This window comes from Drosophila melanogaster, chromosome 3R (genome assembly GCF_000001215.4).
Source record: "Drosophila melanogaster chromosome 3R".
Lineage (NCBI taxonomy): Eukaryota > Metazoa > Arthropoda > Insecta > Diptera > Drosophilidae > Drosophila > Drosophila melanogaster.
Genome location: NT_033777.3, coordinates 25277837 through 25302454, shown reverse-complemented (window position 1 = coordinate 25302454; position 24618 = coordinate 25277837). Strand labels below are relative to the sequence as shown.

The following is a 24618-nucleotide window of genomic DNA, read 5'->3' as shown; positions in this document are numbered from 1 at the left end:
TAAACGTTCAATGAAAACTGAAAACATTCACGCTCTCTTGTTTTTATTTTCATTGAGCTTTTAAGCTCTTTGAAACTCACTGAAATTCACAGATGGTCTTGTTGACTATTGTTTTAACGATTAAAAGCTTTCAAATTATTTATATATTTAAATGGGAAATTTTATTAAAAGTCGTCAAAATATCCCGATTTCTGGAATCTGTCTAATATGGATTTGGTTTCTTCCATAAAATCCTCTAGCTGATATAGTTTCTTGCGGGTTTCTTCGTTGTGCATCATATCACCTATATCCAACTTATGGGTTCGCAACCCAATCGAAACTGGCAAGAATGTGCTCAGCAGTAGAAACTCTGAAATAAATATATAATTTCATTAATAAGTCCTTTAACCAAAGGACGATTTCAAATTACCGTAATATCTGTGGCGTTTCATTTCCGCCCAAAATCCTTGTTCCGTCGGCATTGATCCTTGGTAGCCAATCTTCTTGAGAGTCTCTAGGAGGATGGATAGGTAGTAGTTTAACAAAATGTCCAGCTCCTCTCTTCGCTGTGCTGGCCCCATCAACATGTAAATGGAGTACATAAGATCAACGGCCATTGGAGCCACATTACAGCCCTGATAATCCAGCAGCATGCAGTCCTCGAAGCATCCTGTTTCCTTATTGTTCTTAAACATCATGTTGCGGGAATGGAAGTCTGCGTGGCAGAGAACGTTGTATCCTGGCTGGGGATTGTTTCGATACTCCTGCATAGTCTCTCGCAATCGGTCCTTAAAATGCAGACTTATTTTCTTAAAATGCGGCTGGTATTTGCTGAGTTCAGGAATCCGTCCCAACATTTCCATAAATGGATCCATGCCTCCGCTTATAATGGAACTGTCTATCAGCCCGGGCATTTCACACAATCCGTTCTTAAACTCCTTCAGATATTCAGGTTGCTTAAAATAGAGAGTATAACACATTAAATTTTAAATGTACATAGTTTTAGTTAAATTTCTGCTTACCTCGTGAATAAACTTCATACTGATTGCATGGATCTTGGCCAACTTGGAGTAGGCACTGCTGATTTCTTCCCGTGTAAGGAAACGATCACGCACAACTGCATATCCCATCTCGACGAGATCGTCGAAGATGAGAATCTGATGTGGCTGTAGACTGTGATAAATGCACTCCACATATAGCTTGGCTGGATCGTTTGCTCTCCGAAGAATCCTCTCCCACTCGGGCAGGACCTTAGTGTACATTCCGATCTCAGTTGTAAATAGTGGAGAATCTTTAAACATATCCTTTTTGATACCCTCCTCCACGATCATCGTTTTTATGATAAGCGACTTGGTGAAGTTACCGTTCTGGGCCGTATATTCCACCCTAGCGCGAAACATAATGCTGGCATAGTGATCGCCCTTGGCACTGGCCGGGGTGAAACTCAAGTTGATGACCTTAAGATTTGAATCTTTTTCGTAACCCCTCAACACCTGAGTCATGAACTGAACGTTTAGCCACTCCGGAGGATTCAACTCGTCGTCATTGAAACTTTCCTCGGCCATATTGACGCACCTTTGGGTATATTTCTAATACTGTTTTCAAACTGTTACTGAGAGAGCCCTATATACGTGTTCAACCGATTTGTTAGAGCTTTTTGTGTCAATGTAATGAACGATTCCCTGGCGAAATCGTTATCAGTTTGAATTCGGCTCTCAAGTTACCTGAGCACCATATGCCCCCCGGTAACCAAATTCGTAAGTTCGCACTGTTTTCAGTTTGTATGGAGCTTTGAAGCTTTGGAAGATAACCATAAGAATGAAACATGTTAAGCATACTCTTATAATAAGCTTTCCAAGAAATTTAAAAATTTGTGTAAATACTATAGCAATGTTGGAGACTAAGTGTCTGCAAACGGATCAGTGGGAGGTCACGTTTAAAACTAAATAAATAATTCATGAAGAAGTGAGGAAGTAAGGAGACGATCGATCACAAGGCCATTGAGCTGGGAAGATGCTGAAAAGTAAAGTAACAGCAATGTATGAGAATAATCTCTTTACAAAACCCAAGATGGAGCAGTTCTCCAAAAACAATTACTGTTTCGTAACTCAAACATCGACAACCGTGGAGAGCCTAATTTTACGGACTGCGAATGGAAAACCGTCTGAATGGATGCAGTAGTACATTTAGAGTGATCATATGCCAAAATATCGGATAACAACTTGAGTACTAGTTAAATATACTCTGAAGTTATGGCCTCTCTACTAACAGTTTACAGTAACCAACAAAACTAATCTCACAACTCACAAGTGGCGTCCTAAACAATATAAAACTTCACGATGACTAGCTGGTATAAGCCAAAAAAGCAAGCACAAATATAATTGCTGTCGCAAACTATTTTTGTGTGCCTATAATAACGAGTTTGCAAAAAAGATGTCTGATTATCAATTATACAAGCACGCGTGTTACCAATTATTTTACTACTATCAGTGTCCCAAAAACAAACAAACTATCTATATGTATACGGTTGTTGTTAAATAATTATTGTAGATCAACAAATACTTTTTTTGTATCGGAAAAACGCATTAATCGGCTGGCTATCAACAAACCATATGTCAATTGATTGTCAAGACCTAATAAATTTTGTTAACCGTGCCAATTTTTGAAATAGACGAAATAAAAAACCATTTAAAACTTGATTAAAAACAAGAAAATATTTAAATATGTAAAAAATTTAAAAGATGTATCAATCCACAATTGATAAGTCTATGTCAATTGAAGTGGCTATGACAATCAATTGGATTCACATAGGTTATACCAATTTCGTATTGCCCCACAACACGAAATGCGCTTAATGATAAGGAATGCTAGAGAGACACGATTTAAAGCTCTACTGGAAGAGTCTAAAATATCAGTTCCCAACTAGCAGTTGGCGAAAGCGGTTGTGCTGGCCAAATAATAAAGACAGTATCATTATGTCCGACAACGATGATATCGTAAACCCCAATGAGCACCTGATTATTCCGGATTGGATCAATGAAAAGTATTTCGAGAGTGTACTGGCCAAGGACGAACCCGATCATGTCAAGGTCCTGAAGTTCACGGTAGTGGCGGCGATTCCGCCGGGCGAAAATTTCACTTCGACCATGCTAAGGGTTTATATCAAACTGGAAATGAAAGGTGAGTTAGCGATAAACATTCTCCAATTAGCATTTTAGCTGGTGTAAGCAACTGGAAACCCAGAAACTTGACCCATACTCCATATTTTGCAGATGGTAGTGTCAAGACCAAAACATACATTTTCAAGACGATGCTGCCCGAGGAGCGAGGAGGCAGCGACATCAACGAGTTTGGCCTCTTTCCCAAGGAGGCAATGATGTACAAGACATACCTTCCTGCATTCGAAGCCCTATACAAGGATGTCGGTTGGGACATTCAGTTGGCGCCCAAGTGCCTGCACACCGAGGAGCGTGAGGGTGACATCCATTTCATCTTCGAGGATCTGTGCGTTAAGAGGTTTAAGAACATGGATCGCACGAAGGGCCTGGACATGGAGCACATGACCAAGTGCCTGCAAAAGCTGGCCGAGTATCATGCGGCCAGTGCGGTTTACGAGGAGCTGCATGGTCCCTATCCCAGCGAGTTCAGTGAGGGATTCGTTAAGAAGGATGTGAAAAAATTCCACGTCGATGGGTTCCAGCTGAAGGAGAAGGCCTACAAGAAGGCAATGCTCTCGTGGGGTTTGAAAGACGCCGATAAATATATTAAGGCATTTGTAAGTTTAAGATAATTGAAATTCCATGGTCTGCTGAAACTAACAACAATATATTTCTTTTAGCCCACTGTTAAGCAATATTGGGCGCAATGTCTTAGTACTTTGGAATTAAATCCCGATGAATTTCATGTGCTTAACCACGGCGACTTTTGGTCGAGCAATCTGATGAGCAGCTATCTGCCGGACGGAACTCTCGAGAAGCTGATACTAATCGACTTCCAGATTGTCATGTGGGGTAGTCCGGCCATGGACCTGCTTTTCTTTCTCACCCTCTCCCCCACCAACGATTTGCGCATCAAGGAGTTCGACCATTTTGTAAGGATATACTGGGAACGTCTGGTCGAGTGCTTGAAGGTTTTGAAGCTGAAAAAGCCCCTGCCAAAACTTCGTGATCTTCAAAACTCCATGAACAATAAGAACCACTCCTTTTATGGTAGGTTTCTAATGCGATAATTTTCGCTATAGATTTCTTTAACATGCAAATGCAATTCTTCTGCAGCTTTCTTCAGCATCCTGAACCACCTGCCCATTATTCTCTTCCCCACCGACAAGGACAGCAACATACACAACTTATCCGCTAATACGGAGGAAGGAGAAAATTATAGACTACGTTTGCTCTCAAATCCCGCCTTTGGAAACGTTATGAAGGATCTGTACCCCTTCTTGTATAACCGTGGAATACTGAACTTTGAGGACTACGATGTCTGATTTATTGCCCGGCAATAAAATAATAGGAAGTACAACGAAATCTCGTTTATCTGGGGGTATCGCATAAGTGTGCACCTTATCAGTATAATATTGCTGGTCATCGAGGTAATCGTCTGTTACCTCAGATAAAAAATTATCTCCGGAGACGATAACTTTTTGTGATAAGTTGAACATAATGTCGTTTCGGATTTAAATCAGTTGTAATCATGTCGCGCTCCATGAATATCGAAAATCCCAACGAAAGTCTCGTTGTTCCCAAATGGTTGAATAAGTCAAAGTTTGAGTCCTTGATCGCAAAGGATGAACCTGATTTCACCAAGATAGACCAGTTTACAACTGTGGCCGCTGTGCCCCCAGGTGGTAATTTTGCATCAGTCATGCTGCGAGTTTACTTGGATATAGTAATGAAAGGTAGGCTGGCTGATAGAGATCCTATTTATAAGAACCGAGTGGTAAATCCAATTTTGCCCAGATGGATCTCAGAAAAGAAAGTCGTATGTGGTCAAGACTATGCTGGAATCTGATAAAGGTGGCAAGGCGGTGAATGAAATGAGGTACTTCCACAAGGAGCAGCAGATGTACTCCACCTATTTGCCGCAGTTTGAGAAAATCTATCGTGTGGCGGGACATCCCGTGCAGCTGATGCCGAAATGCCTGGAAATTGGGGAGATTGATGGAAATATATATTTCATATTTGAGGATCTTTCGACTCGAAATTTCGTGGCAGCAGATCGAACGAAAGGAGTGAATATGGAGCACATGCGACTCTCTCTTCGTAAATTGGCCGAGCTGCATGCCGCCAGTGTGATATACAAAGAAAGGTATGGACCATATCACGCTGACTTTGATAATGGATTCGCCAGAAAGGACAAAATCGAGCATAGTGTGAGAAGATTCGAAGTAAAAGCTCCTGAATACAAGGCAGCCATGAAAACGTGGGGAATAGATGAGTGCTACCTTAAGAATTTCGTAAGTTTCCTAGTGAAATCATGAATAGCACATTAATAATAACTTTAATTACAGCCCACTACTGAGCAGTACGGCAAGCTCTGTTTGGAGTCCCTCAATGTAGATCCCCAGGACTTTAATGTCCTAACACATGGGGACTTTTCTCCCTCCAACATTCTTTTTAAGTACAATGAAAATGGAGCCCCAAGTGAGGCACTTATACTGGACTTTCAAATTTGCAAATGGGCCAGTCCGACACAGGATCTGCTTATGCTGATAATCCTTTCGGCGCGAAAGGATTCGAGCTATAAAGAATTCGATAATATTGTAAGAATCTACTGGGAATATCTCATCGACTTCTTGAGAGTCTTGAAGTACAAGAAGCCGCTTCCGCAACTGAGGGAACTGCAATCTGCTATCTACAAGAAAAACAACACTTTCTCTGGTAACGAACGAATATACATATTTTTTGTCGTATCTTATACTGAAATTCTATATTTTCAGCATTCTTTGCCGTAATGAATCATTTGCCGGGGGATTTGCTGCCAGTTTGCAAGGAAAATAACCTGCACACGTTTAATTTAGAAGACGAGGTGGGCAAAAGTTTCCGTACCAAGGTGTACACCAATCCCATCTTTGTGGAAGTCGTCAAGGAGCTGTATCCCATTTGCTGCAACCGCGGACTCTTCAACTTCGAAGACTACTAGTGATCGCCAATTTATGCATCTGCCAGTGAAGCTTTCATTCGAACCTATTAAGCAAATTGTGTGCGAATATTGATTCTGGATTTTTCAAGTTTTCCACGGCGAATGTCGGGGCCGCAACGTAATCGAAGGTCGGGGACCATGAAATAGTTTTCCAACTAGTACGCCTGTAAATAGAAATATGATTCCAAAAAATGTTATCTTTCAACAATTAACGCATTGCATTACTTGTTTTAGTATATACATATGTATATATGTGCATATTTTACTCTTGAGATAACAAAAATGTTTGTCTACTTATCACGTACTCACCGTATCTACATCAAAATGCTGATAAAAGCTATTAAGCGATAGTCTAGTAAAATAATCTAGTCTTGAAGGGATAATAATTAATTTTTCACAGTAACATCAAAAAAATTATTAATAATATTAAAAATTATTTGCTTACAGCTTTCAAAGCCAAAATCAAAAAATTTTTCCAAAAATACAATACTTTTGGCAGTTTTACCCCACACTCAATTCCCAAATTGTTTAAGTTCAAATTAACATAAATACGTACTCATGGGTGCACCAACATATGTACGTATGTCAGGTTATCAGGTATTCCCATCACCACACTGCTACCGTTGATAAGCCCGGCGCCCAGTGCACCCAGTGTCTGGCTACTGGGAGAATGGGAAAGCTCTGGCAATTATCACCCACTGCCTTCAGAGAGAGTCTTTTGGCCAACGTGCCCGACGGACGATGCTCAGTGTCCGTACTGTTGACGAACCAGTTAGACGGGCAGTTGGCATTGCTTTTGGGGCGTTGATAAGTGCGCACCTCAAGTCACCCACCTCGACGGATGGTTGTTGTTGTTGTGCGTGCAATGAAATAAAAATAACATCGCGGGTCTGAAATAAGAAAAACACTCTCGATAAGGCAAGGCAACGCAAAACAGTTGCGCTGCACACTTCGGACCGGGCACAACGCCAATTCACAGCCAATCCGTTTAGAGCCAATCGCCGCAGTGAGCTCACTCCGGCGGAATCCCAGCGCCATGCCCGATAACAGCAATAAATTTAGCGCCTCCAGCGATGTCCGCATTCCGGCCTGGATCAATGAGGCCTACTTCAAGCGACTGCTCAAGCGGGAGTTTCGGGAGTTCCGGCGCATCCTCAACCTCTCGATCATTCCAGCCACGCCGCCCGGAGAAACCTATACATCGCTGCTGATGCGCATCGTCATCGACATCGAGTTGAAAGGTGAGAAAAAAGGGCGCAGTTCGGTACACAATCGTTAAGAGCCATTACGCATACGCACTGTTGCCATTTTAAAAAAGCAATAAACAATAGCTATTACCTTATATTTTTTTAAATCAGAAAAACCATAGCCAAATTACAAAAATTAATTCCTATTTAGTAATTAAAACAAATTTGATTCAAATCAACTTGAGTGCTTTCTATATATAATACTATTTATATCAAACAATATAACAACTATTCGATTTATCGATCGTTCGATAGATGGATTCTCACAGCAAAAGTCCTACATAGTAAAGACCATGCTGGACGACGCCCAGGGAAATGGTGGATTCGTGAATACCCTCAACATTTTTCCAAAGGAGAAGATGATGTACGAAACGATTATACCTAATTTGGAACAGCTTTACGAAGAAGCTGGGCTGAGTGTAAAGTTTGCACCAAAGTGCCACCATGCGGAGGATATCAAAGGAAGGATCTGCCTGGTTCAGGAGGATTTGCAAACGAAAAAGTACCGAAATATAAATCGCCTCAAGGGCTTCGACATGGCCCACATGCATCGAGTGCTAGAAAAGCTGGCGGAATTCCATGCAGCAGGTGCCGTTTGGCGTCAGCGAAAAGGACCGTTTCCCGATGATTTTCAGAGGATTTACCTACCCGCCAACTATCAGAAATCGAAATCGTATCAGGCGAGGCTCCAGAGCTATAAAACTGCAATAGCCAGTTGGGGTCTGGCCGATCACGAACAGTATGTGAGTCGCATTGTAAGTTAAACAATCTAATAAATATCTTAACATTCAATAACATCGATTTGATGATGTATTCAAGCCCACGGCCGATCAATTTGTGCAATCCTACGCCAGCTGCTTTAACAACAATCCGCAGGAGTTTAAAGTTCTAAATCACGGTGATTTTTGGTCCAGCAACATAATGCTAAGCTATACTCAAACTGGTGATATCAACCAGGTGCGTTTCGTGGACTTCCAACTGTGCAAGTGGGGTAGTCCGGCTCAGGATCTTTGGGAACTCATCATATGTTCGGCACGGCATAGTATACGAATACAATACTTTGACTACTTCATCAGGATATACCACACACACCTAGTGCGCTGCCTAAAGATCCTAAAATACAGCGAACGAATACCAATGCTAAGGGAGCTGCATATGAGCATGATCAAGTATGGATTTTGGGGTAAGAATTTAACTAGACGATCACTATATATAAATGATACAAAACTCTTTTATCAGGCTACTTTACCACCTTCACGCACCTTGTGTTCATTTTGCTGCCACCGGATACGGAAGCTAGCTTGGTGAAGCTTACGCAGCCGGGAGAGGAAGGAGATCGCTTCCGGTCCAAGGTGTACACAAATCCACTCTACGTCCGCTCTGCGCTCAGCATATTCCCCTTTCTACTTCGGCGTGGTATTCTAGACTTTTGAAGCGGTTCAAGTCATTACTGTTAAAACCGAAATTAAGTATATGAATTTGTATTAAAGACTAAAAATGTATACAAGTAGATCGATATATATATATATTTTACATACTTTATCCCGTTTGGACTGTAACTTCTTTTACATCATAATTTAATATGTTTTCAACTATCAAAACAAATATAGTAAACAGCATAGTTTCAGCAGATAAACAAATCTATTTGTTTATTGAAATAATTTTCTGAAGTTGATAACTTGTAGAAAATGTGCTAATGCATTTCTGAAGTTCTGAAGAAAATCCTCTAACTGGCATAGAATATGTATAAATCTATAGAATATAGAATATATACCTATAGAATAAATACATTAGATAAATGCCAAGTCATTAAAGCTTATCACAACAGTTGCCTGTATTCAGATCACATTTTATTTGTTCCCCAAGGAAAACAGTAAAACATCACTAACAAGTACGTTAAATATATATGTATCTCTGTTTTTCCACTTTTATTTGTTGTTATCGGGCACAAGTTCCACACTGCTCAATAAACCGGTTTCATTGCCGCCATAGATTCCACATGTACATATAAATAATATTATATATACATAAATCAGCTGATAAGCCAGCGCAAAGCTAACAACAGAGAGAGCTTTACAGAAGCTCTATCTTTCTCCCAGCCCGTCACATGTTTTGCCCCACATTCTTGATTCGATAGCCCCCAGCGTAAGTTGCTACTCAGCTCTCTGTTATTTTTATTCGGTGCGGTCAGGTGACTTGAGAAAAAAAGAAGAAAATACAATGGGAACCGGCAGCAAGAACTACCAGGCTCCGGAATGGCTCACCGCCGAATTCCTGCAGGATGTGCTGAAGGAACACTTCAAGGAAGAGCAGCTGGCAGTCACCGAGTTGATAGTAAAGAGCGCCCAAGTGGGCGACCAGGCGGCGGGATTTGCCAGCGAAATGCATCGGGCCAGTTTCAATCTTCAGAGGGGCACTGCACCCAAAGGCAAGTTTTCAGTGATTGTGAAGGATCATCCCAAGGGACAAACAGGTGCTGTGGCCCACAGGAGTAAGCTCTTCAAGCGTGAGATTCTGGCTTACAAGGAGGTGCTTCCACGTATTCAAGCCTTGCTCCAATCCATTGGAGATCAAACGAAAATTGCACCTACGTGCTACTACACCACGGAATCGCCGGAGCCATTCCTGATTCTGGAGGACATGCAGCTGTCCGGCTTCGAGAACTTCGAACGCGGTCGACTGCTGAATCTGGACTACGTACTGCCCACCATCGAGAAGGTCGCCAAGCTGCACGCTTGCAGCGCCCTTATCGCCCAGGATAGCCCCGAGGTGCTGGAGTTCTTCGACGAGGCGCCCATTTCGAGGAATCCGGACCGTCGTGACTTCCTCACCTTCTTCCCCGTCAACATTCGCTGCGTGGCCGAGGAAGTGGCTCACTGGAAGGGCTACGAGGAGATCACCGAGAAGATGTTCAACCTGGCCGAGAATGTCCTGCAAAGAGCGCTGACCATGTTTGAGAGCACAGGCAAGGATTTCCGGGTCTTCAACCTCACCGATCTGTGGATCAACAATCTCTTGTTCCACATCAACAACGAGACCAAGGAGCCAGACGATGTGGTCACAGTATGTCATTCATAGACGAGAATCCATTCGAAATCCACGTTAATTTATCTCTTCGTTCACTAGTTGGACTTTCAGTTGGCCTATGTGGGATCCCCAACCATTGATCTCAATTACTTCCTCTACGGATCCTTGAACGAGAATGTTCGTAAGGTCCACTATAAGTACATTGTGAGGGAATACCAGAGAGTGCTTCAGCAGACCCTGGAGAAGCTAAACTACCAGGGACACATTCCAACTCTTAAAGAAATCCACATCGAGTTGATCAAGACCAGTCTTATGGGTATGATCATCATCACCATTTATCTATATTGGTTTTCATAATGACTCCACCATTATAGGTGTCATTGGCGCCACTTGCCTGACTCCACTGATCTTCAGGGAGGGAGCTGGTTTCGAAAACCTTGAGGATCTGAACTCACGCACTGAGAGCGGTGATCGTTTCCGCCGGGAAAATGTTGAAAACCCCAAGTATCGGGCTTTCCTTCAGCGAACTATTAAAGAATTCGAGCTATCTGGATTCTTGGATGAATAGTGACAAAGGGCTAATGAAGATTGCGTTACATTCGATCAAAAGTATTCGGGCTTCCACATACAGTAAGCTTTCCAGACAAATATTCCATGAGTATTTTACACCCAAATTAAAAAAAAAGAAAAATTTAATTTGATGATACGTTTTGTTATTTAATTTAAAGCAAAAGGAAACCCTAAAAAATTACATGGTTCATATAGTTGCGATCAATTAGCCATGCAATATATACACATTTTAACTGATAGCTTTAAAAATAGATCAAAGATCGTTAAAGTATCCCATTTCCTCATATTTACCCAAAAGCTTTTTGACATCTTGAACATAAGGGTCATAGAGGTATGATTTTTGTCTGATTTCCGGATCTTGAATTAACTCGTGTATTTTAAACGTATTCGCTTTAACGGCCACAATCATTGGCGAAAAAGTGGTTAAAAGGAAGAAGTCTGTAAAAATATTGAAGTGGTTAGGCTTATTGAAACTAGGCGATAAATAAAATAGGCACTTACCATAAAACTTGTGTCGGTGTATTTGCTTCCACAGACCATCATTGGTCGGCATCTTGCCCTTGTAGCCAACTTTTTTTAACGTGTCCTCCAAAACCGAAAAATAAAAGTTAATAAGATCCTTTCCGAGATCCCATCGCTGCTCTGGCTCCATGAGCATGTACACAGAATAACTCAAATCGATTGTAATGGGACACAGGTTACAGATTTGGAAATCTACAAACATGACCTCCTCATTTTTATTGAACATCATATTTCGGCCATGAAAATCTCCGTGACACATCACGTAGTATCCATCGGATTGAACGTTCTTGCGATATTCCTGCATTACATCACCCATACGCTGTATGTAGTTCTCTTTTATTTTCTCAAAGTGTGGCTTGTACTTTGTAAGTTCAGGAATCTGGTCCATCATTTTCAAAAAGTTGTCCATTCCAGTAGTAACCATTGGATCCGACATAATAGAAGGCATTTCCATTAGCCCATACTTGAAGTCTTTCAAGATATCAGGTTGCTCATTCAAGACTTTCATGCTAACAGCATGCCATTTGGCCAGTTTGGAGAAAACATTTTTGTATTCGTTCATGTTTATTGGACGATCTCGGATCACGAAGTATCCCTGCGGCACCAAATCCTCGAATATTAACACCTGCCGAGGCTCTAGACTGTGGTAGATACAGGGCACAAATAGCTTTGTATCGTCGCCTGCCTCCCGGAGAATTCTCTCGAATTCGGGCAGAGCCTTAGTGTAAGCATTAATCTCGGTGGAGAACAAATGTGAGTCGCTAAGCATATCCTTCTTGTGTCCTTCTTGTTCTGGCATCGTTTTAATGATTAGCGGCTTACAGAACTTTCCTTTCGAAGTGGTATACTCAGCAGTAGTACGGAACATTACGCTTGCGTAGTGATCTCCCTGGGCACTCGCCGGAGTGATTTTAAGATCGGTAACCTCCAGTTCCGGACACTTTTCGTAGGTTCTAAGAACGTCAGTAATAAACTGGGCATTCAGCCATGCAGGAGCCTCCAGCTCATCGGCATTAAATTGCTCGGTATCTGCGTTTTCTGGCATTTTTATTTCGCGCTCTCAACAAACAATTCGGAATGATGTTTGATCTGGGTATACTAAACCTTCCTATGTGCCCACTTATTATAAAGGCTGGCTAAGTGAGCTTTCGAAAGCGGCTTGAACCTTTTAACACGAAACTTTTCGATTTTGTGTGAAATACGTCTACTCAATGATCTTATCAATATGCATTGAAATCTGTTCTACAGGACAAATACTGTGATCAATAGAAACTTACAAATAAATCAGATATTTATTCTGTTCTATGAAATAATATTTAGGTCAGGTGTAAGAAGTATAAAACGCTAAAAATGTTTAATGTTAGTCCAGCTTACTGGATTATCAAATGTTTGAAGACGAATTAAATTCAAGTTTGCCCGATTTTATACAATCGTGATACAGATTTTCAAAATAACTATGTTGTTTCACTATAACTATATTTTCGAAACTGCATCTTGACAGAATGTAAGACGTAAGACCGTAATCCTTATGGCCATGGATATGCTTTTAGATTCCTGGAAGGGAACATATCTCCCTGAAGCCCACTTTTTTCAGTTTGATGTTGGAGTAAATTGGGACAATGGTATTGGAGCGCATATGTGTAGCTGATCTTGAAATCACTACTGCCACAAAGACCTCTGTTTCCTTGTTCTATTCTTTAACATCGTGTTCCGAACATGATTAGGATAATGACTTTTTTGATTACTGAATGACACATTGCCAACTTTAAGTTTATAATTTAACAGCCCTATCCGTCATGATGTGAAGTCATGATGATGTCAGCAATATTAATAAAACAAATTCCAAGATTTTATTTATAATAATAATATACATATTTGGTAAACGCAAGAAACGGATTTCAGTAAATATATATAAGCAATAAAATAATAAATGTATGTTTTAAATGTTTCTTTTAGAATTTCGAAATCAATAGCGGGAAAGAACTTTACCTTGAATGCATGCAACTTTACACGTATATGTTTGTTAATAACGAGTGCAATTATGTAGGTAAATGTGAAGTTATTTTTTTATTTCAATTAATTTTATACAATCGGATTAAAGATCTTTAAAATATCCCAGTTCTTCGAATTTTCGCAATAGCATCTTGACATCCGTAATGTATTCATCCAAAAAGAAAGACTTTTGTTTCGTTTGCGGATCAAAAAATGAATCCATACTTTTAAATGTTTTCGTATTCATGGCAGCCACCAGGGGTAGAAAGCTGGTCATCATGAAGAATTCTATAACGATGTAACAAGGAATAAGCATACAAGTCAACAGCTGTCTTTCAATTTTAGTTCCTTACCGTAATCCTTATGGCCATGAATATGCTCCCACACTCCTGTCTGAGTTGGCATTTCACCTTTGAAGCCTATTTTTTTCAGAGTGTCCGCCAGAACAGAGAAATAATAATTGATATATTCCTTTCCAAGATCCCAACGATCCTCCGTATCCATTACCATGAAGATGGAGTAAATTAGGTCAATGGAAAGGGGGCAAACATTACTGATCTGGAAATCCACCAGCATTACGTCCTCGAAAGACCCTGTTTCCTTGTTATACCTAAACATCATGTTGCGCCCATGAAAATCCCCGTGACACAGCACGTAGTACCTATTTGGCTTCGGATTAGTGCGATATTCTTCCATGACTGCACTCATCTGCTGAATGTAGTTATCCTTTATTTTTTCGAAATACGGCTTATATTTCGTGAGTTCCGGAACCTTGTCTAACATTTCCAGGAAACAGGGTACTCCAGTTGTCACTATAGAATCGTTCAGAAAGTTGGGCATGCCCCATAACCCATACTTAAATTCCTTAAGAAAGTCAGGTCGCTTGAAAAGAAAAGTTCTTACTTTGTTATCTTTTGCAATGGATGGTGCACTAGTTCACCTCATTTAAAACTTTCATGCTGGCTGCATGCCACTTTGCCAACTTGAAGAAGGCTTTCTGAAGTTCTTCTTTATTAGGATAACGATCTCGGATGACGGTGTACCCCTGTGGCACCAGATCCTCGAATATCATCACCTGATGAGGTTCCAAGCTGTGATAGATACAAGGCGCATAGAGCTTGGTAGTATCCCCTGCCTCCCGGAGAATTCTCTCGAGCTCTGGAAGAGCTTTGCTGTACATTAAGATCTCCGTTTTGAATATCGGCGAATTTGACAGCATATCCTTTTTGTGACCTTCCTGTTCCGGCATTGTTTTAACTATCAGTGCCTTGGAGAAATTCCCCTTGGCGGTGGAGTAGTGGGAAACAGCTCGGAACATGACGCTGGCATAATGATCTCCCTGCAGAGTCGCAGGACTAATTTTCAAATCAGTTACATGCAATTCAGGATCCTTTTCATAAGCTCTTAGAGCGCCCTCGATAAGTTCCGCATTTAGCCAAGCTGGGGCATCCACCTCATCCGCATTAAATTGTGCTGAATCTACGTTTTCCGCCATACCTCTACCAACTTTGCAAGCTTTTACTAAACTGACTACTGATCATTTGAGTTTTCAAGAGCGTTATTGAGGGCCTACTTATGATATTAAAAGAATAAAGATAACAATTTGCAAAGCTTTTTTTTGTCTGTGTACGGAGATAATGTATTTTGAGTAGAAGAGACAAGTTAATATGCGGAAGCTTCATAACAATAATTTTCTTGAAATATCTGAAGCTTAAAAAGTTTAAACCAATTGAGCTTTTACTATGCACAATAACGTCAAGTCATGATGTTAGGCGAAATTAATTTCAACAGGAACGCAAAGCAATAATAATTGTTATGATTCCCTTTTCTTTCGTAATTCATACCAAAATTGTGTAAATAGTGACAAAAACTTACCTTGAATTGACACTTAAGGACCATTTACAATAAGTACTTAAAAAAATAATTACAGATAGTGATGAGTTTTGCGCAAACATCAGAATCAATTCTAAATTTAATATCTAAAGTATTATTATGCATGAAATTTAAAGGTGAATTTGTATTGCTAGTTTATTGAAATTCCTATTACATAAATCATTAATTACATTATAGATCCTTAAAGTATCCTAGTTGTTCATACTTGGTCAAAAGCTTATAGACATCTTGAACATAGTCGTCTAGGAAGTAGGACTTCAGTCGGGCCTGGGAATCTTGGAGTGCCTCATGCATTTTCAAATCATTTGATTTAACGCCCACCATTATAGGAAGAAAGGTGCTTATCAGAAAGAAATCTGAAATGAGTTGAATATGGTGTTACTGCTAAAGCTTTGAGTTCCCACTTGACCGACTCTCTTACCATAATACTTGTTATTTTGTATTTGCTCCCACAATTCTCTTTGGGTAGGCATATCCCCCTTGTATCCAATTTTCCTGAGGGTGGCTACCAAAACCGAAAAATATTCATTGATCAAGTTCTCTCCCATTTCCCAGCGCTGTTCCGGCTCCATCAGCATATATACGGAGTATGTCAAGTCCACTGTAATGGGGCACAGATTGCTCAATTGAAAGTCGACTAACATCACGTCATCGTAGGCTCCCAACTCCTTATTGTGTCTAAACATCATATTGCGAAGATGGAAGTCACCGTGACACAGGACGTAGTACCGATCGTTTCGCCGATATTTGTGATATTCATGCATCTCAACCTCTAGGCGTTGCATGTAATTATCTTTAATCTTTTCAAAATGATGTTTATACTTTCTTAGTTCCGGCATTTTGTCCAGCATTTCAATAAAGTTTGTCATGCCTGTTGTTATAAAAGGATCAGTATCGATTGTGGGCATTTCGAATAAGCCATACTGAAATTCCTTTAGGAAGTATGGTTGCTAAAGGGAAAAAAGATGTGAAAAGGATATTTGTCACGCAACCAATGAATCCTACCTCATTGATGACTTTCATGCTGACCGCATGCCACTTGGCCAGCTTGTCGAAGGCCAATTTCAAATCCCCCAGTGAGGGCGGGCTATCGCGGATGACGGTGTACCCCTGCGGAACCAGATCCTCGAATATCATCACTTGCCGCGGCTTCAAGCTGTGATAAATGCAGGGCACAAACAGTTTGGTATTGTCCCCTGCTTCTCGGAGGATCCTTTCGAACTCTGGAAGGGCATGGCAGTACATTCCGATTTCCGTTTCGAATAAATGCGATTCGGACAGCATGTCCTTTTTATGTCCTTCCTGCTCTGGCATAGTTTTGATGATCAGTGGCTTGAAGAACTTTCCCTTAGGTGTTGTGTACTCCACTTTGGTGCGGAACATAACGCTGGCATAGTGATCTCCCTGGGCAGTGGCGGGTGATACCTGCAGATCGGTTACTTTAAGATCCGGGAGTTGCTCGTACTCTCTCAGAATATCACCGATAAACTGAGCATTTAGCCAAGCTGGCGCCTGAAGTTCGTCCGCATTATATTCAATATTTTTGCCTTCCATTTTCAAAATGTTCTATTGGGTTTTATTAGAATCAGTAGTATAACCGTTCCGAGAGCTCTGCGAACTACCAGTATAATAAGTCTGTCAAGTGACGATCATTTTAAAGAAAACCTGAGGAGCTTTTATTAAGCTTTTAATTTATTAAGGTATATTTAAAAATATTTCAATTGCTCGTCAAACTGCTTAATCTTATCATTCCTTCCAATAAACTTTGCAAAACATTGTTTAGGCCTTCAACTTAGGCCAAACAAAAGTGGAGGTGATAAGCAAAGTTGTTGTATCCTTGCTGAAAAAAGTCTTTCCGTTTCATGTTTCAGTAATAATCTTTTATTGGAAGAAATGTTCCTTTCGTAAGTACTTATGTACATATGTATTTCAACCGGAAAACAAAATAATGGAATAAACAAAATAAGGGCAACATATTTATGTAAATAAATGAGAGCTATAGACATTTAAAGTAGCCAAGTTGCTCGAATTTCGGCAATAGTTTGGAAACATCTTTAACATATGTATCCAAAAAGTAGGTTTTTTGGCGGGTTTCCGGATCCTGTATAAGGTCGTTCACTTTAAAACTCTTCGATTTGATGGCCAAAATCAAGGGCAGAAAAGTGCTCAACAAAAAGAAATCTAAAAGTTAATTAAAGAACGCATTATTATAATTTTTCACAATTCATTTTTTGATAAGTGGCTGACTCACCATAATACTTGTTCTTATGGATTTCATCCCAGAGTTTCGCTTGGGTTGGCAGTTCACCTGGGTATCCAATGCTCTTGAGGGTGGCAACCAAAACGGTTAAGTAGTGATTAATCAAGTCCTTTCCCATTTCTCTGCGTTGTTCCGGCTCCATCAGCATATAGATGGAATATGTGAGATCAATTGTGATGGGACAAAGGTTGCTAATCTGGAAATCCACCAGCATGGTATCCTCGTGGGCTCCCGTCCCCTTGTTGTTCTTGAACATCATATTGCGAAGATGGAAGTCACCATGACAGAGGACATAGAAGGCATCACTCTTTCGATTTTCATGGTATTCCTTCATCACAGCTTGTAGTCGTTGCATGTACTTATCTTTTATCTTTTCGAAATGAGGCTTATACTTTCTTAGCTCTGGTAATCTGTCCAGCATTTCAATGAAGCTCTGCATGCCAGTTGTAATAAAAGGGTCGGTCTTTACAGTGGGCATCTCGAAGAGGCCATACTTAAACTCCTTTAGGAAGTCAGGTTGCTGTTTGAGTCAAAAACATATTGGAATATAGAACTCCCATAATTACCTAAATTAAACCTACCTCCTTAATGTATTTCATGCTAATTGCATGCCATTTGGCCAGTTTAGCAAAGGCTGTTTTGAGTTCTTCCTGAGCAACCGGACGGTCTCGAATGACATAATATCCCTGGGGCACAAGGTCCTCAAATATCATCACCTTACGCGGCTCCAGGCTATGGTAAATGCAGGGAACAAATAGCTTTGTATCGTCTCCGGATTCCCGCAGAATTCTCTCGAATTCCGGAAGAACCTGGCAGTACATTCCGATCTCGGTTTCGAATAGATGCGATTCGCTGAGCATATCCTTCTTGTGTCCATCCTGCTCGGGCATCGCCTTGATGATTAGTGGCCTACTGAACTTTCCCTTCGCGGTGGTACACTCTGCAGTTGTTCGGAACATAACGCTGGCATAGTGATCTCCCTGGGCACTTGCGGGTGTGATTTTAAGATCGACAACTTTTAGTTCCGGGGAATCTTCGTACGCGCTCAGAATTTCCTCTATAAATTGACGATTCAGCCAAGCAGGTGCCTCTAGTTCGTCGTCGTTAAATTGTTCCGCATCTAACTTGTCAGTCATATTGCTCGCTGTTGCACAATCTAGTAGATAAGTGCCACGACTATTCTGAGTGGCGTTGTAGTTTATTATGGAAAACCCTATTACAGGCTTGTCCCATTTTAAGCAAAATGCTCGAGCTTTCAAAATGTTTTGCTCAAGCTTTGGGTATACACCACCACCCACTGTTCGATAATCAGTTGTAACCTCTAAGGTGGGGCTGATCCCATGTCAAGGTATAAATAGAAAAGCTATCAATTAGTATTCTTTTATAAGTCATTGCACCTAAACCGGTATCTTTCATTACAGATCTTTACATCGTATCTTCATTTCACTAAGCACTTAGTTAAAAAAAAAAAAAACAAACCACATCAAAGCAATATGTATACCTTTTCGATTACTATAGTTTCTACTGATTAGATCGGTGTCAGAATGACCCATCCAATGAAGTGACGAAAGGTAAACAAAACGCTTGATATGATTACGGTTAGTTTTATTACAAGTGGTATATAGAATGTGCTTTATATTACTTTACTAAAATATCTTAACTTAATATATAATTTTCTTTGGATACATTTTGGCTAGCTAATACTACATAACACAGTTATATTGTAAAGATTTCTCACTGGTCGGCATCAAGAAGACCCTCTGCCTCGAAATCAGGCAGAAGTTCCCGCAAGATCCTTTGAGCAATCGGATTCCTATAGCAGGCATCCTTGAAATTCATGGCCCGTTGGTTGTTCTCCATTAGGGCATTAAAATCGGCATCTGCTGTTTCCACATTTCGCTGAACTGGAAACACCGAAATGGATGTGTGGGCAGCTGAAAATCAAGAGATGAATTTGGTAATTAGCAACAGAAGGTCTAATCTGGTTACATTTTAACTCACCGTAGAATTTCTTCTGCTGCAATTGCTGGTGGAACTGATGCAAGCTTGGAATTGTGGATCGGTACTGCAGTTTTTTCAATGTATCTGCGAAATGCCTAAAGTAGTAGGCAATCAGCTGCTCCTGATGGTTCTGATGAAGATCGAACTCCAACGAGGAGTTCATGAAGTAAAACAGATCAAGTGCCGGCGATCCCCAGGCCGTGTATTGGAAATCAATAATAACCACGTCAATTGGCTCACCGGTCTGCTTGTCGTACTTAACCAGCACATTATTGGTCCAAAGATCTCCGTGAGCCAGGACATTAATGTGCCCAGGACTAATGTCGAAGATTCTTTTGCCCAGTTCCATGTAGATGGGCACCAGAGCCTTTAACTTCTCTGCGTACTTTTCGTATCCTGGCCACTGAGCCACACGCCTAGTGGCCGCCTGGAGCATGCCCACAAATGCTGGTTCATAGTTATCGGTATAGCGGTTGAAGAACCCTCGATCGTAGCTCTCGAGGATGTGGTTCTCGCGTTCGTTCAGGACCGCCGAAGTGGCATGCATTTTGGCCAGCTTACGGAGCACAATTCGAGCTAGCTTCTGGTCCAATCCGACCAAGCGATCCGGCATTACAAAGCCACGAGCATTCAGATCTTCGAAAATCAGCGCCGAGTTATCTATGTCCACCGCCATGGTTTCGGCAAAGATCTGCTCCGCATCACCGATTTCCCGGAGGAGGGCCTTCTGCTTGGGCAAGACCTGCTCGTAGATGATCATCTCACGATTGAAGATGTCGTACGGCTTCATGGCATTCTGGGCGAACTCATTCCCCTCAAATGTGGACTTTACAATGTAGTGACCCAGTTGGGAGCTACCATCGCTCCGAGTGAACTGTGCCTTCACACGGGTGAGGACTCCACCGTAGTTTTCACCCTTGCCCAAGGCAGGATTAACCTTGACCCAGTTGATCCTAATGAGTTGGTCCTTGTAGTATTTGCGCAAGGCATCCTGCAGATAGCTTTCGGTCAGCCATTCAGGAGCATCCAGGAAAACCGAAGTTTCTTCCGGCACAAGAGACTCGGGAACGGTGAGCTTGGGAATGGCATCAAGGGCACCAATCAGATCCGAAACCGACATATTGAAAATGATCTTTAACTGTAAGACTTGTGAATGAGATTGTGCCTAAAACTCAGAGTACCTGCGCTTTTATGGCAAAATTTCAGACGCTGTAAACTGTTCCCACAGCTCCTAGATATGAAACCGTATATATCCGAGGGCCCTCCGTCACAACTGTGATTAATATAACCATAAAATCTCAGATTTTGTAGCTGTGAACGTATGCACACAACGGGCGTACAGAACAGATTACACTTTTTATTGGTCACCCCACCCCCAGAACCCATTTCGGGATCCGTCCCGTGCCTCTAGTCTGGTAATCTGAATACCCAGATTCACCTCTCGCGCCGTGGCTACCGCCTAATTGTAAATTGTTTGAGTTTGCCAAAGGCAAGCCAGTTAATCTTTATAGCACCTGCTGTGGATTTAGGGATGCAGCAGCCTTCTAGTAATTAACCTGGCTCGCAAATGCTAAACGATTCCCAGCCATATCATTCCAAAAGCGAGTGATTTGTTTGAATGCTAACGTCAAACGCTGGGAGAAATCTTAGGGATATACGCAAAAAAAAGTACTATATCTAAGTGATAGACTGGCATCCATAATCTTTTTACAAAGTTCAATACACTCAGGGCTTAAGTTACTTACTTCCTTATTGTATACATATTCAAACCATTATTGTTATCTATTATATCCAATAATACCTTTTTATAAGAACATATTTAAAATGAAAAGGTTGAAATATTTAACATTCTGTCTGTAAAATCGGTTTATATATATGCATTTCCCACAACTAACTTTTTATACAGTCTGCTTATCTTAATTTAGCTTAATAAACTTTGTTAGCCTTATACTGACTGATAAACTTAGTTTTCTTTGTCTAGGTACATACAAGTGAGTTTGTAAACTATTTTTCAATGGTTTATAGCTTCCTTAAGAAAATTCGCTTAAGTAAGTCGATAATTTAAAGCATAAGAGCTTTAAACAAAAATGTATTTTTTCAAAAATTTATTTCAAACCATGCTTTTTAAAACTGTAGCACTTTTCTTTATCTGGCGTAGTACACGTCTGTAAAAATAAGACAATTTGGTTCGTTCGGCTGAATAAATAGTTACTAAGGAAGTCTGGACACACATATATGTAGTAAGAGGAATTATTAGTTGAATCCACAATGTAAGACGTAAGCTCTGCGATAAATATCATCTCAAGTGGAACGTGTGGAAATGACCCATTAAAATGTCTTACATAAGTCAATGAATGATGTCGATTGCTAAATTATGATGATGAATGGGCTTACGCGTGATAAGTCGAGAGCAAAAATTAAAACGGAATAAAAAGATGAGCCCTAATCTCTTGAGTTTCTTTGCCCCAAGCCTCAAGTGAAGTGGGAACTTTCCTGGGATTTGGAGTATCTTAACGATGCGAACGCTGGGCGTCTGTTCCCCGTACATAAATCCTCAGATACTATATCTTCACCAGGCGCAGTGTTGAGCAATGGCACGATTCTTGGCACACGATACACATATTTGAGACCTGTTGCCAAACGGAGGTAATCCCCAAAGCAAACATCGCAGGCTTGTTTGCCCATAAAAGCCCAGAGCGTCAACCAAAGTCAGAAGAAATGGATGCAGATAGGAGCAGAGTCAAATACACTTTGAGAAAAAGAAAGCTTACACTTAATCATAGTAATTGAGCACAAACTAATAACTTTCAAAAGATAAGTGTGTGCAAAAGACATGTTTATTATTTGAAATGTATCACTTTGAAACACACATTTCTCCAAGTGCAGCACAAGATCTCACACATGGGCTAAGATAAGTGCACTGTGACAAGTGTGCGTCATTTGGGGGTACTATATAAGCAGTCAGTCTAAGGTCGCTCATCACGGTTCAGTCGAAAAAATTGAAGCAACTAAACAAGATGGCAGCGGCACCCGAGTGGCTTACCCACGAATACATCGAGCATGCACTTCGCTGCCACTACAAGGATGAAGGACTAACCATAACTCAGCTGCAGATAAATCCCGCCCTGGGGCCTGGTGAAAACTACGGCGGAGTTCTGACCCGTGCTCGAGTGGAGTTCACACTGTCTAACAAGGAGAAAAATGTGCAGAACCTGATTGTAAAGACGGAAATCGATGATGATGAGTTGACCCAGGAACTGATGGCCCCATATGATATTTACAACCGCGAGATGACCATCTACCAGGAAGTGCTGCCCAAATGCAGGGAGCTGCTTAATGAGATCGGAGATACTGAAAGGATATTTCCCACGGCCATCTATGTGGATCGCGAGCGTATGGCCATTATCTTCGAAGATCTTTCTGTGGTGGGCTACGTAATGGCCGATCGAGTGCGTCGCCTCAACGAGGAGCACACTCACCTCATCCTGCGCAAGTTGGCCAAATTCCATGCCGCCACAGCGGTCTTGAACGAGCGACAAAGTGGATGCCTCGAAAGTTACGATCGTGGTTTCTTTAATCGCTATACAAACGCCTACAGTGGCTACTTTGTGGGTGGTCTGCTGGCCGCCGCTCGCTGGATGAGCAAGGTGCCCACGTTGGCCCACTACGGAGAGAAGCTATTCGCTTTGGCTCCGCACTACATGGACATCGGCAGGGAGTGCTTTGCACCCACTCCGGGTCAAGTTAATGTTCTGGCCCATGGCGATGTGTGGACCAACAATGTGATGTTCAAGTACGATCCGAATACGGGACGACCCGTCGATGTGCTGCTCATTGACTTCCAGTACTCCTTCTGGGGCTCCCCATGCATCGATCTCCATCACCTGTTCAATACTTCTCTAAAGGAGCCACTGCGTAGAGATCAGCAGAACGGGCTCTTCCAGTTCTACCACAAGATATTCACTGAGACGTTAGAAAAGCTCAACTATCGTCAAAATCAGATTCCCAGTTTGCATCAGTTTAAATTGGAGGTGGAGCAAAAGAGATTCTTTGGTAGGTGGTATATTTAATCACAAAATGTAATTTCTTTTTAAATAATTGTATATTCTTTATAGCTTTGCATTCTACGGTAGTGGTGCAGCCAGTTATGATTAGCCAGGATCCCACGGATGCCTGTTTCAATGCCTTGATGAACGATGATGAGCGTGGCATTCGGTTTAAGAACCGATTATATAACAACCCTACAGTTCAACAAAATTTACATTCCCTGGTTCCCTTCTTCGATAGAAAGGGACTGCTGGAAGTTAACCAGACCTGTTAAGAGATTATTAGGATATGTTTTATTGGGCTTCCACGTTTTATGTCTATAAGTTTAAATAATAATAAACAATCTCATTTTAAATTAAATGTTTATCTCTGTTATGGGATATTTGACTTTCCAAAATTCAAGGGACTAGTGCAATACGGTTGGGACATTTTTGATCTGAGACATAAAATGGCCAACATGTCGTATAAGCTATTTTTAAAACATTGAGATAAGAATAACACTTGTGTTCTCATAAGTGGGTCATAATAATTTTTGGTATAAAATCAAAAAGCAAAATAATGTATCGTTCCTAAAAAAAATTAAAGAGAATATGTAAGACATGTTTTGAATCTGACATATGTAATGGATCGTTTTTTATTTATTTAGGTGCATTATCTCCAATTGACAATATCACAATTTTTAATTTATTAATGAGAAAAGAAAGAAAACGGATATGCGTACCTAATAAGTTGACCATCAAAGAAATTCTCAAGTTGGAAGGTATGTTACAGAATACATTCAGCAGGAAAACAGAAAAGGTATTCGCTCAAAAGTAGGCAGTGCCGTATTCAAAGCTCCTCTTGAAAATAAACAGATCGTAAATCCTCGAACAGATGAAAATAAAAATTCTGTTGCTAGATAAAGGAAGACCCGACATATATACAAATGTACATTCAAGATTG

General features: G+C 40.9%; 11 protein-coding genes across 13 annotated transcripts; 5 read left to right on the top strand and 6 right to left on the bottom strand.

Annotated features, from left to right (window-relative positions):
• Nucleotides 1-137: 137 nt before the first annotated feature.
• CG13659 (uncharacterized protein) lies at nt 138-1564 on the bottom strand. The gene is made up of 3 exons (NM_143121.3): nt 1002-1564; nt 410-935; nt 138-349 (listed from the first exon to the last, which is right to left on the bottom strand). The coding sequence occupies exons 1-3, from the start codon at nt 1542-1544 to the stop codon at nt 165-167; spliced, it is 1254 nt and encodes a 417-aa protein (NP_651378.1). The 5' UTR covers nt 1545-1564; the 3' UTR covers nt 138-164.
• A 1333-nt stretch (nt 1565-2897) lies between these two features.
• CG31288 (uncharacterized protein) lies at nt 2898-4495 on the top strand. Its single transcript, NM_170215.2, has 4 exons — nt 2898-3159; nt 3252-3754; nt 3818-4187; nt 4254-4495. The coding sequence occupies exons 1-4, from the start codon at nt 2955-2957 to the stop codon at nt 4460-4462; spliced, it is 1287 nt and encodes a 428-aa protein (NP_733094.1). The 5' UTR covers nt 2898-2954; the 3' UTR covers nt 4463-4495.
• A 181-nt stretch (nt 4496-4676) lies between these two features.
• Nucleotides 4677-6327, top strand: CG31097 (uncharacterized protein). Its single transcript, NM_170214.3, has 4 exons — nt 4677-4873; nt 4935-5431; nt 5486-5855; nt 5915-6327. The coding sequence occupies exons 1-4, from the start codon at nt 4681-4683 to the stop codon at nt 6115-6117; spliced, it is 1263 nt and encodes a 420-aa protein (NP_733093.2). The 5' UTR covers nt 4677-4680; the 3' UTR covers nt 6118-6327.
• Nucleotides 6328-6860: 533 nt separating this feature from the next.
• Nucleotides 6861-8997, top strand: CG31102 (uncharacterized protein). 2 transcript variants are annotated; one of them, NM_170213.3, is made up of 4 exons: nt 6861-7358; nt 7620-8107; nt 8184-8547; nt 8604-8997. In NM_170213.3, the coding sequence occupies exons 1-4, from the start codon at nt 7154-7156 to the stop codon at nt 8795-8797; spliced, it is 1251 nt and encodes a 416-aa protein (NP_733092.2). In that variant the 5' UTR covers nt 6861-7153; the 3' UTR covers nt 8798-8997. The 2 variants fall into 2 exon arrangements, with proteins under 2 accessions (NP_733092.2, NP_001262951.1); NM_001276022.1 differs by having other exon boundaries at nt 7620-8119.
• A 480-nt stretch (nt 8998-9477) lies between these two features.
• Nucleotides 9478-11085, top strand: CG31098 (uncharacterized protein). The gene is made up of 3 exons (NM_170212.3): nt 9478-10427; nt 10491-10707; nt 10766-11085. The coding sequence occupies exons 1-3, from the start codon at nt 9585-9587 to the stop codon at nt 10957-10959; spliced, it is 1254 nt and encodes a 417-aa protein (NP_733091.1). The 5' UTR covers nt 9478-9584; the 3' UTR covers nt 10960-11085.
• Nucleotides 11086-11088: 3 nt separating this feature from the next.
• Nucleotides 11089-12566, bottom strand: CG11893 (uncharacterized protein). The gene is made up of 2 exons (NM_143118.2): nt 11463-12566; nt 11089-11399 (listed from the first exon to the last, which is right to left on the bottom strand). The coding sequence occupies exons 1-2, from the start codon at nt 12526-12528 to the stop codon at nt 11215-11217; spliced, it is 1251 nt and encodes a 416-aa protein (NP_651375.1). The 5' UTR covers nt 12529-12566; the 3' UTR covers nt 11089-11214.
• Nucleotides 12567-13524: 958 nt separating this feature from the next.
• CG13658 (uncharacterized protein) lies at nt 13525-14981 on the bottom strand. The gene is made up of 3 exons (NM_143117.3): nt 14416-14981; nt 13829-14357; nt 13525-13763 (listed from the first exon to the last, which is right to left on the bottom strand). Exons 1-3 carry the CDS (start codon nt 14968-14970, stop codon nt 13579-13581), a joined length of 1269 nt encoding a protein of 422 aa, NP_651374.2. The 5' UTR covers nt 14971-14981; the 3' UTR covers nt 13525-13578.
• A 499-nt stretch (nt 14982-15480) lies between these two features.
• On the bottom strand, nt 15481-16982 carry CG31104 (uncharacterized protein). Its single transcript, NM_170211.2, has 3 exons — nt 16374-16982; nt 15790-16318; nt 15481-15724 (listed from the first exon to the last, which is right to left on the bottom strand). Exons 1-3 carry the CDS (start codon nt 16920-16922, stop codon nt 15540-15542), a joined length of 1263 nt encoding a protein of 420 aa, NP_733090.1. The 5' UTR covers nt 16923-16982; the 3' UTR covers nt 15481-15539.
• A 248-nt stretch (nt 16983-17230) lies between these two features.
• On the bottom strand, nt 17231-18835 carry CG31300 (uncharacterized protein). Its single transcript, NM_143116.3, has 3 exons — nt 18210-18835; nt 17620-18148; nt 17231-17549 (listed from the first exon to the last, which is right to left on the bottom strand). Exons 1-3 carry the CDS (start codon nt 18762-18764, stop codon nt 17365-17367), a joined length of 1269 nt encoding a protein of 422 aa, NP_651373.2. The 5' UTR covers nt 18765-18835; the 3' UTR covers nt 17231-17364.
• Nucleotides 18836-19217: 382 nt separating this feature from the next.
• Nucleotides 19218-20907, bottom strand: CG11892 (uncharacterized protein). Of its 2 annotated transcripts, NM_170210.2 has the most exons (3): nt 20811-20907; nt 19630-20767; nt 19218-19562 (listed from the first exon to the last, which is right to left on the bottom strand). In NM_170210.2, exons 2-3 carry the CDS (start codon nt 20747-20749, stop codon nt 19363-19365), a joined length of 1320 nt encoding a protein of 439 aa, NP_733089.1. In that variant the 5' UTR covers nt 20750-20767; nt 20811-20907; the 3' UTR covers nt 19218-19362. The 2 variants fall into 2 exon arrangements, with proteins under 2 accessions (NP_733089.1, NP_651372.1); NM_143115.3 differs by lacking the exon at nt 20811-20907 and having other exon boundaries at nt 19630-20794.
• A 1701-nt stretch (nt 20908-22608) lies between these two features.
• Nucleotides 22609-24028, top strand: CG10514 (uncharacterized protein). The gene is made up of 2 exons (NM_143114.3): nt 22609-23682; nt 23745-24028. The coding sequence occupies exons 1-2, from the start codon at nt 22647-22649 to the stop codon at nt 23948-23950; spliced, it is 1242 nt and encodes a 413-aa protein (NP_651371.1). The 5' UTR covers nt 22609-22646; the 3' UTR covers nt 23951-24028.
• Nucleotides 24029-24618: the final 590 nt, after the last annotated feature.